The 15,644-nt window shown below is 43.7% G+C and overlaps 1 protein-coding gene across 1 annotated transcript in view; it reads right to left on the bottom strand.

Annotated features, from left to right (window-relative positions):
* Positions 1 to 15,644, bottom strand: part of TRPM8 (transient receptor potential cation channel subfamily M member 8) — a 91,970-nt gene that overhangs the window by 9,173 nt on the left and 67,153 nt on the right. The window contains exons 21-23 of the mRNA XM_054478856.2: positions 12,167 to 12,357; positions 1,275 to 1,374; positions 120 to 153 (exon numbers count right to left, since the gene is read on the bottom strand). Coding sequence (XP_054334831.1) covers positions 120 to 153; positions 1,275 to 1,374; positions 12,167 to 12,357 — 325 coding nt within the window. The remainder of the gene's footprint in view (positions 1 to 119; positions 154 to 1,274; positions 1,375 to 12,166; positions 12,358 to 15,644) is intronic.

Below are 15,644 nucleotides of genomic sequence, written 5' to 3'. Positions count from 1 at the left end.
ATTAAGAAAGCTGAATATAACTTCTTTTATTTTCTGACCACAACTACTGGCCTCTAGCTGAAAGCTCAAAGTATTAGTGACCAAAAAAAAAAAAATCCAAACTATTAACAGAACCATACCTTTGTATCCAATTGTCTAAATCGATGCCTCATTCTGCAAAGAAGTTAATGAAAAAGAAAGTGAACAAGAGAAAAATAGATTGAGAGAGGGCTGTTAGGCTCCATTTTGCAGTCTTTTAAATTAAAGTACAGAATACAAGTCATTTTCACTCTTAGTTAAATCAAGAATCAGCTGCATTTACCTTTCTTTCTGATTTTCTTCCTAGTACCCAGACAAAGCAGAATTTTATCACAATTAGAAGCACAGCACGTAAATGCTTTTTCTGTTGATAGGGTGGTGAAAAATGACTTGTAAGTCTGTCTGTCCCTTGCAAAACCTAGATCTCAGAGTCTAGGGATGGAGGAGAGCTTATGACATCATCTCTGTTGTTAAAAGAGAATGAGCATCCCATGCTTCTTTCAATAGCTGTATTGAACCCAGCAAAGGTATTAGTTATGCTTATATATACTCATATTTTGTTAGAGTGAAACTTGAGGTGTGTTTTGAACCCTCAGGAAGAGTGACAGCTGTCAGTGAAGAACGTTAACCTTTACAATAAGAGCACGCTCTATAGACTTCACAACACATTACTTCTGGGCCACCTACAGACTTAGCTATGACTTATCTATTTCTATAAGATGTTTAATCAATGTATTTCTTAATCACATGGATTTTATAACAGCTTCATGCGATTCATAAATGAATTCAGGATTTTTCAGAGGCAGCCTGTAACAGATCAACAAAATGGTTTTTCTATCTTCTAATCTCTGTACTTCTTCACCACAAAGATAAATAGGTGTGTGGCACTTGCAAGATAATGCCAATGGCCCATGACCTGTGAGTCTTGCCAGAACCCACCTCTGCAGCCGCAGCAGGGGACCCACCCTCTCGTTACCTAGTTCCATGGCCCTGCACTGCAGGCTCCAAATACCTCTCTCTCTCCCAGGGCCTTGAAGGGCAATTGGGATAGTAGGTGGGTGTTTTTTCCCCTTCTCCAAAGGCTGGCACACAATTATGCGTTTGTCATCTTCAATTGCCCGGGTAATATCTTTGTGGGGGTATTGCTCTCTGTTGAAAATGCTCTTTACTGAGTTTGCTCAAATAAGCTGCCTACGTTCTATGGGCTTATGTCTACAGAGGGAGCCTTGCAAAGCAGAAAGGGATGTCTGACATACTCCTCTGAGGTGTCGTGGGCTTTTGTGTTGATCTTGACAAGGTAGTTTTCCTTCATGACACCCTCCCACGCCAGAGTCTCGTTGTCCTCATTTTTGAAACCTTGAATAACGAGAAAAAGAAAACATTCAAATTGTTTCATTTGCCCCTTGCTTCCTAAATTAAGATCTTCTAGGCATTTTGTGAGACTCTAGAACTAAGAATGAGATTCGTCCTGCACAGGCTGGTCTGACTAATGTTACTTCCTAGTGACAGCATCAGAGCAATGGAATAGTAATGGCTTTCTCCTAACAATGAGGAATTGGAGCTGCCTGCGTGAAATAGGAATGCAATCTTTATTCTAAATAATCGATCCAAATCCTATCTGTGTGTTTTGTGACTTAGCAAAATCATTCCACTAATGAATTTAGTTCTCACATTTGATATGTGCTCTTCTTCCATTTTGATGACATAAAAATGCTAAACAATTCAGCTGGATAATTGCTGATGAATTGTGTACTTACTCTCAACCTAAAACTGGGGTAGGAGCTTTGGAGGAGAGGAAAATAAACCCAAGGCATTGTTCCTGTCCTTCTGAAACATGAGCTGTGGACCTCAAAGAAAATTCACCTAAGATAGGGCATGCCGTAAGATTGTTCTGGGACATATTCCAGTAAGATTTTTAGTGCAATTTCTTATGGTGCCTGAGCCTTTCAGATGACAGGAAAACAAAAGAACAGATCCACATGTCACCTATATTTCAGGTACGAATGCAATGGATGTCAAACCTCCACACAAATTCACAGGGACAAGAGAGCACATATGCTCACACAGGTGTCCACTTGGAATAAAATTATGTTGTTTTTAACTTTTGAGTTACCATTTAAATGTATTCATCAACATGTTAGAGTTTAGGAATAATTATAAGATTTCTATGGATTTAAAAAGAATTAATTGGGGGTCAAAGACAGAACCAATATGCACATGGTTGGATTTAAGCAAATTCTGTGCCTGTGCATGTGTGGGGGTGTGTGTGTGTGTGTGTGTGTGTGTGTGTGTGTGTAGATGAAGTTTCGCTCTTGTTGCCCAGGCTGGAGTGCAGTGGTGCAATCTCGGCTCACTGCAACCTCTGCCTCCCTGCAACCTCGGCCTCCTAGGTTCAAGCGATTCTCCTGCCTCAGCCTCCTAAGCAGCTGGGACTACAAGCGCATACCACCAAACCCAGCTAATTTTTATATTTTTAGTAGAGATGGGCTTTCATCACGTTGGGCAGGCTGGTCTCAAACTCCTGACCTCAAGTTGTTTACCTGCCTCGGCCTCCCAAAGTTCTGGGATTACAGGCTTGAGACACTGTGCCCAGCCTCAATTTAAGCAAATTTTACATAGCAAATATGGATTTATTTTTAAGTGTGATTATTCACTTAACAAAATAATTCTTAACTGATTTTTTGAATTGTGTTTTTCCCAACAAAGAAGTTTCAATGTCTTTTCTCCAAACAAAATCAATAAGAGAGTCCAACAGGAGTGCTTAAAAATCAGCATGGAAAGGGTAGACACTCCTGGACACAGACAGCCAGAGAGCAAGGATGACAAATGACCAATAAATAAAAATAAAAAATAACCAACCTCTGTAACAGTCAAAGACATGCTGATTGAAATGATGACATCGCATTTTCACTAACCATTCTGGAAAATTAGCAGTAAAATAATGACTATATCCTGTGTTGGCAAGAACGTGGAGAAATAGGCCTCCCATACGAGGGGTCAAATCTGTCAATTGTTACTGCCTTAGGGTAATGGGGTTCCAAGGTGGAGGAGGGGAGACAGCCAATACACAAAGCCTTAAGAGGTGCATACCCTTTATTTAGAAATTTCTCTTTAGAAATAACTCAAGGGAAAAAAGTATTCATGTGCTCAGAAACGAATGCATAGAACTCTTTAACATAGCATTATATGCTAGCAAAAGCATCAAAACAATCTACGTGTTTAACAAGGAACTGATTAATTATGGTGCATCCATAGGCTGGAATACTACTCCACTGTTGAAGATTGTCATGTAGATTAGATGGTTATTTGTGGATATGGAAAAATTTTGCAATGTATTATTAGTTAAATGAGCAAGTTAGATTATGAATGTGTGTGTGTAGAGCAATCCAATTACTATACACCCACACAAAAATAACAGAATAAACACCAGTCTGTTGACAATATTTATCTCTGGATGGTGGATTACATGTGCTCTTCATCTTTATTTGTGCTTTTCTATATTTTTCAAAAGTCCTATAATGAATACGGATTGCTTTCCAAATCATGAAAAATAATACATTTTATGAAAAAGCAATTACTGGGTAGCATACTTTTTTATTACTTGAAGATGTCACCAAAAAAAGTACCAAAAGTGAAACTTTGGATTCTACTTTTCTGAAAGTCATTTTAAAAATCTTGCATTTTTCTCCAAAGAAGAACAATTTCAAAATTAAACCCATGACGTCACCATCATTTGGAGGCAAAGCAAAGTACATGTGGGAAATGAATTGCCAGCTAGAGGCCCTGGCAACCGCCAAGTGCTGTGGTTTCAGGCATTAGTCATCTCCAAGGAGGAGAAGCAAATGAACAGGCAGTGACCAGGCACCCTGCGGAGTCTGCAGTTAGAAAGTGGGGGTCTCGGCTCTCTCTGTCCCATTACCACCACACCACCCGAGGGTGGAGAAAGATCCTGTCCTTCTGCTGTCTCCTATTCTCAGTGTTTCTTTGTTTCTTCCAAGAATATAAACCGTCTGAAGAGGGATAATGTCAACAGTTAAACACACCATTTCTCTGATTATTATGAGATCGCCACTCTCCTAGGGGCCCACTTGGGAGACAGGTCCAAATTCACTCTTTCATATCTGACTTATCTGGTGGCTTCCTTGTGCTGAAGCCCCTTTTCATTTGCTGGCCAAATTGGGGAATCTGTTTCCATTTTATAGTCATATTGTGCTTAATCATTAATTAAGTTTTAGGGGAATGTACTGAATTTTGTCCTGCCTTCTCAACCTCACCCCTAATCTGGAGTACTGATTTGTCCTTATTTAGACACTGAATTTCCTAATTTCCCTGATCCTGGGACTGAGTACAATGTATCTTTGGAGAATGGACCTTTATCCCATGCAGCCCCTCCTCACACGCATCCTCAACCTGAATCCCACTAGTGATGAGCAGTTCACTACCTCCACAGAACAATTAACCTCATTTCCAGATAGCCCGCACTGTTAGACATTGTCCTTTGTACTGAATCAAAATCTTCCTCACTGCAACTTTTATCCATTGTTTGTTTTCTCCCCTGAATCATTCAGAAAACAGTATGACGCTTACAGGGTTTCTATTACCTGAAGGCACAGAATGGCCCCTTAAGACTTCTCCCAGGTCCTATAGCCACCAGCCATGACATGGCTTCAAGACAGAACCAATGAGAGTCCTGAGGCATGTCGTTAAGTGCTTCTAGTATCTGGGTGCCATGTTTGAGTCAAATTCCAGATCTGAACTTCCAAATCCTCTCCCTGATTTATAAAGACTTTTTGTGCTTTTAGTTAGAATTGACTCACTTTGTCTTTCAAGGCAAAACGATGGAAAGAAAGACAGCAACTTATCCAAATTGTCAAAACGCTTTCTTCATTAAGAACAGCAATTACATATGTGTGATCGTTAATGACATCCCCAAAGTGACATTTAACATCTTAAAATAATGCTGTTAAAAGAGTTGACTATGATGATTCTTTAAGGTATGACACGAGTTCGGGGTCGTGAATACATTTATATTCTGAAAGCCAGACTTTAGGGGCTCACAGCTATAGGGAGAGCACAGAAATATGTTATGATCAATATTTAAAGTGATATTTATGAGTACTTTGTCTCCTTTTCTAAGTAGTTCAAGAACCCCACAAAAAACGATGCTTCTTGGCAAGTTAAATTTTTCTTAATTGCCACCAATTACCATGTCTAGGTTAGCAAAATTTATATTTTTACTTTCTGAATCTTCAAAATATTTGAGATTACACTAAAGGCACAGGCATAATCAGCCCTCTGTGGAACATGAATCCAGTGGTGGCAGTCAGTGACCATTTTATCAAATACCCTTAGGAAAAAAAAAACAGAAGGCAACACCTGTCCAGCAGCCACTGAAAGACACAACACCTATGAACAGTAGAATGAGGATTAAAAAAAAAAGCAGAGAGAAGGACCACCTAACCCTATTCCTTTAGTCACGTGTACTGGATTCTCCCCTAGATTTTCCACTTCCAAATTGCCCTTGACTCCAAATTTCCTATCTAACAGCGACTTTTCTTTTTTCAGTAGTGTTCCAGGTGGAGGCGGGGGAGCATCTCACGACCCTCCCCTCCGCCAACATCTTCCCCAAGTCACAGGAGTGAGCATCAGGTTCTGAGAAGCCTAATTCCACGTGGTGATCTGCAGGTCTCCCCACACTGGCCCTGGGAGTTTCTTTGCTCATTTCTGCCTTGAGGGAAACAAGTCCAGTCATCAAAGAGGTGTCATGATGTGTGTTTCATCGTTCACGTCACCATTTCTTGCACTGTCGTGTCTCCTGTCTACAGTTTTTCCTTCCTCTGGGATTCATTGTGACTTGGTGGGCTGAGGGCAGGGGGAAGGGGACCGTATGGAGCTAAAACGTGGCTGTATGATACAGCCCAAGCCTTACGCTCATCTCCTGCAACCCTCAGTCCTGAGGTCTTCTCTCCCCTGTCCTCCTACCTCTCTTAACTCCCTCCTCCCTCTGCCCACTCCTCGCTCTCTGGTGCCATCTCAGCTTCTGCCTCTTTGCCTGGCTAATTCCAATTCATCTTCTGGGTCTCAGCTTGAATATTCCCTTCCTCCATAAATCTTCCCTGATGCACTCTAGTCAAGGGTTTAAATGTCCTCTCTGTGGCCATCATAACCCCCTGCACATTCCCTAAAATTAGTGTTTCCCACACTTTTTAATTAAGGCTTTTCCATTTTCATTCTCTGCTCCCCACTCCCCCAGATGATGAGCCCTGCTCGAGGGCACAGATAGCTTCTAGCTTATTTAGCACCAAATCCCCAGGGCCCACTATCATGTGGTAGGCTCTTGGCACATATTTGTTGAATCAGTGAGGGGGTCTCGGGCCCCCTCACTCACTGCATCGCAGGTTCTCCACGAAATTATCTACCTCACCTCTGGTCCAGCTCCCACCAAATGATGGCCTCCAGGCCCAGCCCACGTGCCTTTGTTCATGGCTGCATCCCCAGAACTGAGACTTCATGTTTGTGCAGGACTGACCCCCTCCTGCAAGAGGACTGCTTTTACACTATTTATTTTTATAGGTGCTAAGGGGGGGGGTGCTCCTTTTCATGCTGTGCTTTTCTTGCCTATGCACAATTTCCACCCATCCTTGTGCTCACTCAATTTTCCAATTTAGATCTGTGGGTAGTGTGGGGTGCGTTTTACAGAACTCTGCCAAAGTGGACTGTGGCAGGAAATGAGGTTGGTAGACTCTTGCTTCTGAAATTTATCAGAACTCAATGATGTTCCTTTCTAACTTTTATTCCCCTACTTAGACATTTTATGAGCACTTTTTTCATTAGTTTCTGGGGGCCGTCCAGAATATAAGTGATGATAGGGTTTAGGACACACTACCTCAAAATATGGCACCACGGCATATTGAATATTTTAAACTGAAAGAATTGGAGAAAAACCACACAATCAGGAAGGTGTCTCTGATCTGACTTTTCCTGCTCCTCTACCCTGAAGCAGGTCATATCACCTAGGAAGGATTTTGTGACCTTCTCCTACAGCAGGTCATAGGACCCTCATGTGAGAGGCACACTCCTTATACCTAGAGGAAAACAGTGTCCTCATCTCCAAAGACACAGGGATACAGACAGAAATGTGAATGCATAGGCCTTGCTAGGTTTCCCAGTTTATTACCATGGGATCATACTCTGTTTGCCCTATCCTATTTTTCCACAACCTTCCACTCTTCCTTAAACCTACTATTAAAAATGTTCAAGTCTGGCTGAGAACAGTAGCTAATGCCTGTAATCCAGGAACTTTGAGGCAGGCGGATCACTTGAAGTCAGGAGTTCGAGACCAACCCGGAACTTTAGGAGGCTGAGGCGGGCGGATCACTTGAAGTCAGGAGTTCGAGACCAACCTGGCCAACATGGCGAAACCTGTCGCTACTAAAAATACAAAAATCAGCCTGGCGTGGTGGTGCATGCCTGTAATCCCAGCTACTCGGGATCCTGAGGCAGGGGAATTGCTTGAACTCAGGAGGTAGAGGTTTCAGAGAGCCGAGATTGCGCCACTGCACTCCAGCCTGGGGGACAGAATGAGACACCATTTCCAGAAAAAAAAAAAAAAAAAAAAAAAGGTTGTTTCTTCGGATCTTCCTTTCCTTATGAAGGCTCTTATGTCATATAAAACTTATATTAAATTTCTATGCTTTCCTCTTGTTACTCTGTCTTTTGTTATAGGGATCTCAGCCATGAGCCTAAGATAGGTAGAGGAAAAAATATTTTTCCTCCTTGACTGTAACAAGATAACTGAATAATTTATAAATATCAAGGAAGCCTTTTCAATCCCAAATTGCCAAAGGTCATTTTCTAGAGCCAAGTTTATGCATTTTTAAAACATCCACACAGGGCCAGGGCACAGTGGCTCATGCCTGTAACCCCAGCACTTTGGGAGGCCAAGGTGGGCAGATCACAAAGTCAGGAGTTCAAGACCAGCCTGGCCAACACAGTGAAACCCCATCTCTACTAAAAATACAAAAATTAGCCAGGTATGGTGGCGGTTGCCTGTAGTCCCAGCTACTTGGGAGGCTGAGGCAGGAGAATCACTTGAACCCAGGAGGCGGAGGTTGCAGTGAGCCGAGATCATGCCACTGCACTCCAGCCTGGGCAACACAGCGAGACTCTGTCTCAAAAATAAATAAATAAATAAATAAATAAATAAATCATCCACATTGACCACAGATGCTGCTCAGAAAGAATGTGCTCAGGAAAGGTTTTTTTCAAGGATGGAAAACATACATGATCTCCAAATTACTTGTGAAAATATAACAATTTTGGAACAGTAGTAACAGAAAATCAGCTAAGTGCAGAGTATGATGAAGAGGCTCTTTCTTAAAGATCTGCTGGAACTGCCTGGGGATGATGAGGATCAGGAAAGGCACCCCGGGTTCAGCCCGTGTACTCAGCATTTTCCAGGGGTGAATGCAGCTGCAGATGTCAGGGCATAGAAAATTTTGTTTTAAATTGTTCAAGGCATCAAAGATAACATGGGACTGCTCAAACTACCCAAGTCTAGTATGGTAGGTGAGTTAATGAGAGGTAAGCCCCCATACACCTTGCTCCAAGGGCGCCACGCATTTCCGCTGTGAATTTGTGAGTAGAACGGGCAGTGAGAAGCTCCCCTTCTTTTGATAAACCAGCATTGGGTGGGGGAGGCACTCTCAGAGGACCGGCGCATTCAGCTCAGTGATGCCTAGAGTGGTAGGTGGCCAAACAGGGCCACGATGGCCAAACAGGGCCACGGATTCTTCCACCCACCGGGCAGGCTGTCCTTCCCACCCAGAAGCGGAGTCACATTCTCTACCCGATCTGTCTGGGTGGGCCTGTGACTTGCTTGGACCAATAGAACGCAGCAGAAGTGACATCATCTGACTTTCTGAGCCACGGTCTCAGGGGCCTTGCAGTACCTGCTTTTTGCAGGAACCCAGCTGCTATGTGTGGTGACACTGAGACTCCCTGCTGCTGGCCGGCCAGCCCTGCCCGTGAGAATGTGTGTGGACGTCCAGACCAGCCAGCCTGGGGTCCAGCTTCCAACCACTGGATGCTTCAAGGAACAGAGGCAGCCAGCCCAGCCCAGCCCTGCCCTGCCCTGCCCTGCCCTGCCCCAGGAGGGACCCACAGAATCATGGGCAAATAAATGCTTTCAGGAAACCAAGTTTTGGGGTGACTTGTTACACAATTATATATAACTGATCCACTTAGAGACCTAAAATGACCCTCCTTTCTTTTTTTCACAAGAAGGAAACTGAAAATGAAAATCCTGAAGGTACCAAAGCGTGGTCCAACCGAGTCATTAACTCTACATCCCTTGTCAGTACACAGGGCCGTTAAGACTAGAAGGGTGACCAGCAGTCCCTGAAACCAAGGAGGTTCCCAGAAGGCAAAAATGTCCATGTTACAATTGGGATAGTCCTGGGCAAATGGGCACAAGCTGCTCACTCTAACTGAATGGGTACAATCTGCTCACCTTGACAGGATGGGCACAAGCTGGCACCCTAACTGGATGGGCACAAGCTGGCACTCTAGCTGGATTGGCACAAGCGGCTCACCCTAACTGGATGGGCACAGGCTGCTCACTCTAACTGGATGGGCACAAGCTGGCACCCTAACTGGATGGGCACAAGCTGGCACCCTAACTGGATGGGTGCAGGCTGCTCACTCTAACTGGACGGGCACAAGTTGGCACCCTAACTGGATGGGCACAAGCTGGCACCCTAACTGGATGTGGCTCACCCTAACTGGATGGGCACAAGCGGCTCACTCTAACTGGATGGGCACAAGCTGGCACCCTAACTGGATGGGCACAAGCTGGCACCCTAACTGGATGGGTGCAGGCTGCTCACTCTAACTGGATGGGCACAAGTTGGCACCCTAACTGGATGGGCACAAGCTGGCACCCTAACTGGATGTGGCTCACCCTAACTGGATGGGCACAGGCTGCTCACCCTAACTGGATGGGCACAAGCGGCTCACTCTAACTGGATGGGCACAAGCGGCTCACCCTAACTGGATGGGCACAAGCTGGCACCCTAACTGGATGGGCACAAGCAGCTCACCCTAACTAGCTGGGTATAATCTGCTCACCCTAACTGGATGGGCACTAGCTGGCACCCTAACTGGTTGGGCACAGGCTGCTCACCCTAACTGGATTCCCAGGATGCAGGACTCTCAGTACTAAGATGGGGAAGTCCTGGGAAAACTATAAGGAGATGGTCACCCTAGGCCCTAAGCACATTTGCCATTCTGAGTCCCTTCCTTCAGAAAAAATATATTAAAAATATTTTATGACTTAGTTGGTATAAAACAAATACATTAATATAGATGAGAACAGTTTCTTTAATCTAAAAGCTCATTTTTTTCTTCTGGTTTTTAAAGAAAATGTAAAGATGTTCAGGAGCCCCTGAGGTCCTGTGGGCCCTGGCACTGTGCCTGATGGAGGAGTTGGCCCCACAGCTACATCCCCACCCCAGAGATGGATCTTTGGCTTAGGTCTGAGGTCAGGGGTGAGGAAAAAGGCCAGGGGTGCCCTTTCTATCTTTTCTTTTGTGTCCAAACATCCAAACAAATAAAAACAGGCCCCTTCCTCCCTGCATGCTTAATCTGGTTGAGGCATAACTACGGGCTAGGAAGATTGTCTGGCTTAGTGGCTCTGGGAGAAACTCAAGACTGATGTGGGTTCCTACAGGGCCAGGAAGAGAGCTGGATGCCGGCTCCCTGCATTCAAAGGACATATGGCTGACAGCTGCTACCACTTCAGGGGTAGGGAGAGGTGGCTGGGTGGGGAGCAGCCTGCACCCCAGTTTGTGAGGGCTAGGTGACCACATGAGAGAGAATGATCCACAGTCTGATGTGTGGATGGGGTGGGTTGATGGCTGCCTTCCTGAAGAGATTAGTGTGTGGAGTGTGTGGGGCGGACCCCTGGAAACCAGAGGCTGGGGTGATGGGCAGCCACCAGAGAAAGCATGGCCAAGTCCTAGGAGTTGGGGTCAGAGGGGACAGCCAGGTACTCTCTGAAGGACCCCCTGAGTGCCCACACAATCAAGGATCAGTTTCAAACATCTGCCAGGCCAGAGGGCATGAAGCAGCCCACAACAGCATCACTAAGAAAAGGCTTTCAGCTCCCCTTCCCATCCTGTCCCTCTGTGCTCCAGCTGCGGAGGGTCAGTCCCCACAGCCGGTGAATTGGAGCAAAGGGAGGGAACAGCCCACTGCCGACCCTCCCTGACAGCTCCACCAGCTGGGAGTGGGGCGGGGAGGAGTCGTCTCACCTCTGAATAGCAATTAATAGGCTGGTTAATATATTGAACTGCACGTTCCTATTTCTTTCTTTCTTTCTTTTTTCTTTTTGAGATGGAGTCTTGCTCTGTCGCCCAGGCTGGAGTGCAGTGGTGAGATCTCGGCTCACTGCAACCTCCACCTCCCGGGTTCAAGCAATTCTCCTGCCTCAGCCTCCCGAGTAGCTGGGACTATGGGACTACAGGCGCACACCACCACACCCAGCTAATTTTTTTGTATTTTAGTAGAGATGGGGTTTCACCGTGTTGCCCAAGCTGGTCACAAACTCCTAAGCTTAGGCAATCCGCCTGCCTAGGCCTCCCAAAGTGCTGGGATTACAGGCGTGAGCCACCGCGCCTGGTCACACGTTCCTATTTCTAAACTGAGATGATGTTTTCTCAAGTGTAACAATTGTAAGATTTTCTGTTTTCCTAAGAAGAGTCACAAACCCTGCTGGAGTCAGATTTAAAGGTTCCTAGAGAATAAATTTCACGGGAACAATGAAAAGCAAAAACAAAGTCATGATTGGACACTATCCCATGAATTCTGCCTGTTCAACATACTATTTACATTATTATTACATGATCTGTCCAAAAGTCATTCATTCCCCGCAAAGCAGGCTATCCCGGCAGATCTACAGTGCTTTCTTCATCTACATTTCCTCTAGAGTAATTCATTGGTTGGCCTGATGCCTGATCTTTACAGATGTACAGATGTGAACAGTGAAAGAACTGTGAATAATTCCTTCCTGTTGAGATACACACCAGGCATCCTTCCCTGAAATTAATCGCTGCTTCTGATCCCAAGTACACATGGATAAACCACTCACAGCAGACAGAAGACTCCATGTTTTTCTCCTTGCAGCAACACTTGAAGCACTTCTTCACCATCATGTAGAAGTAAGCGAAGACGATGAAGGGGAAGGGGATATTGAGGCGGCTGCAGTACTCCTGCACCAGGAAGTACCTCTGGAACTTCCAGACCTGGTCATTGTTCTCCTGGACGGTGCCCACTGTGTAGCTGGCGAGGGAAGAGAGAAGGCCAAGACTTAGCATTGCATATGCCTCATCGCTAAACTGCCAAGTACGGCAATAGTGGTATTAAGCTATTACTGCAATAGCTTAAGTTCAGACAGGAGAGAAGAATCCAGACTGATACACGAGCCAAAATAACTCAGCAGGAAGTGAAAGTGATCTTCAATTCATGCTGGGTCAAAAGTGTGTCTGGCTTTTGGCGGTTTTTTTTTTAATCACAAAAAAATGCTCAACAAACTTTAAAATTATTTTATTTCAAGATCTTTCAATGATTCACTTTTTTATTCATTTCTTATGATGTTAGATACAAAGTGGTCCAAGATGTCAACACCCTTGGGACTAGCATGGTGGCCCTCATCCATGTCTAAGTTTAAACAGCCTGGAAAGAAAACAGCTTGTTAGTGTTTATCAAGGGCCTTAAGAATGTTCATCCGTTTGACCCAATGACTTTACTTCTGGGAATTTACCCTAAGAATAAGGAAATACTAAGAAAAAATATATATGTAAATGAATATATACGCATGACTGTTGGCCACCAGCACCGTACGTAACAGCTGCCCCCACCCCCTACTCAAAGGGAAAGAGAAAAACTAAATGTTCATCACTAAGAAAATGTGTCACACATTACGGTTAATCAATATGATTACATTATGCAGCCATTAAAGTCATGAATAATTGTTTTATTATGGAGAAATGCTTATCATATATGTTAAGTGAAAATAATTAGGCTCAAATTTGTACTTACAATATGGTTTTGTTATGCAAATCTCAATTCACAAAGAGAAATAGATCAACCACAAATGGCAGTCACCTTGGGCATCACGTCTTGAGTGCTGTTTATTCTCTTTTCCATTTGCTTTCCAGCATGAGGCAATGAGTATGAATTACTTCCATAATGATTAAAATGTTTATTTTGTGTCTTACTCCAAAACTGATAATGCCAAGGATTTCTCTGTTACAAATTAAACCAAAACTATAAAATAGCTAACACTTATTATAAACCAGACACTGTTCCAGCAGTCTGCTTAAATTAATTGGCTTAATCTACAAACAACTCTCTGATGTATGTCTATTATCTATGATGTCTATTATCATCTACAATGAACAGATCAGGAAATGGAGGCACAACAAAGGTAAGTGAATTGTCTGAGTCCCCCAGTTAGGAAGTGTTGAATCCCGGATTTGGACCCTGCAATCCAGCCCCACGTCTATTCGTTTCACTGCCACATGATACCACCTCACAGAGGGGAGCAGGAAATGTTTTAAGCAATGCTCTATTTCAAAAAATGGGTTTGAGATATGCTTCATTTCAAAAGGATTTTATTGGGATACTTGCTAGCTTAGCATTTTAGATAACTACAAAGCATATTACAATTTGCAAAGTTCAACCATCCAAGACATTTTTATTGCTAATATCAAATCATCCCTTCAAGAGCCAAAGAAGCTGCAATGAACTGTTTGAAGGCAAATCCTGATGGGGGAAGCATTAAATTATCCAAATTCTGGGGAATATCCTCAATAAAGTCAGGCAGAAAAATCGATTACATATGTTATGAGACCTCATTCTTGCACCTTAGTACATTACATTATATTACATTAGACTTAAATATCTTAAGCAAAAAAAGTCAGATACCTACGCAAAACACTGACCTACACAGACAATGGTTATCGGCTTTGCTTAAAGTTTAGCTTTGTTTATCTTGGTGTTTAGTGATGAATGGAACACCTCTGCAATCTACACTAGGGCCTGGATCCTGTGTAAGGCAGACTTGTAGCAAGTGCCTCTTGAACAGGGTGAGATCCTTAAAAGAAAATGATTTATGTTTATTAAACATCTCCTACATGTAAGCTCCTATGCTAAGCATATAAATTGGTTGGTTGACTGATCCTCACATCAACCCTGAGTGGAAGATTACTTAGGTGAAAAACAGCCAGGAGTGGGATGTATTATAGTGCAGCCAGTCAAATCTAGCAGCCAGCCTGGCGTTTCTTCCAAATGTAGGTCAGGTTGCTTTCAGGCTAATAGCAAGCATCATCATCCACCCTTTCTAGTCCGCAGCTGGTTCTGGTGCCTACAAAATGCACTGCCTGTTTCTGCTGCTGCAACGAGACAGGTGTGCATGCAGCAGCCCCCAATTAGGGAAGTTCAGGGTAAGAACTTGCCAGAAATCAGTTTACTACTTGGGCCAGAACAACTATTACCATTCAAATTATTGTCCCTAAAAGTAACTTGAAATATTCAAATTTGGGGAATTTAACCTAAAAATAAGAAGAAATGAATGTGAAAATATTTTAAGAAATGTTATATTTCCAAAAAAGAAATAGATGCCCTATTTCAACAAAGGAAATAGAAATCTTTGACTATATATCTAGTCAAAAAATGGATTACACTGACTTCCCAAAACTCTAACACCAAAGAAAAAATCAAAACAACTGCATCCATTTTTGTGCATTGATGTTGTTTTCCGAGGTATTATTCCAAAGGAAGCAACAAGTCCTATTGAAAGGAGAAACTTCCAGGATGCTCAGAGCAGGGGAAAGCATTCTCTCTGGCAAGTGGGCCCCCCATCTTCCTCAGAGAGCTCAGAGTGGAAATGCAGCCCAGAAGAGTCCAAGTAAGAAGAGATTTATTGCACCATGGCTTAAGAGGCCACTTGGAGTCAGGGAAAAACATATCTTCTAGATCATCTAAAATAGGGATTGGAAAACTGCAACTGGGGACCAAGCCAAGCCCCCCACCTGTTTTTGTACAGTCCATGAGCTAAGAATGGCTTTTACAAAGCAGGGAGGTGCGGGTGGGTACAGCATCACTGAATACTGCTTCTTTTTACACATCTGACCAATGACCCTAGCTGGCCCTTACAGAGAAAGTCTGTGATCCCTGAGCTACAGTGCACGTAGGCCAGTGCCCATGAATAAGGCTTTGTGTTTGTATCATTCCCTACTTTTAAAGAGCTCTGCCTCATATGTCACCAATCATTTGTTCCTCAGGACAACCGGGTTGACTGCACGGCCCCTCCTGCTGGAAGGGTAGCTTCCTCTGTACCTCAAGGGCAAAGGTGGATCCAGTGAACAGCAATGCTTTCCCAGACAAATAGCAAGAACCCTTATGGGCATCCCAGGGGGTGTGAGTGAACCAGCTGATAACTGGACATTAATACCCAAAAGCCATTTTGCATAAATAATGCATATTCAGGATTGGCTAGGCTGAGATTTATTTATACACCGAGGTACACCTGACCCATATGGCAGCAGCTTTCAAAATGTTCTTTT

The sequence above is a fragment of the Pongo pygmaeus genome, chromosome 11 (assembly GCF_028885625.2).
Source record: "Pongo pygmaeus isolate AG05252 chromosome 11, NHGRI_mPonPyg2-v2.0_pri, whole genome shotgun sequence".
Taxonomy (NCBI): domain Eukaryota; kingdom Metazoa; phylum Chordata; class Mammalia; order Primates; family Hominidae; genus Pongo; species Pongo pygmaeus.
The sequence above is the reverse complement of the archived record's forward strand: the minus strand, read 5'-3'. Positions and strand labels throughout refer to the sequence as shown.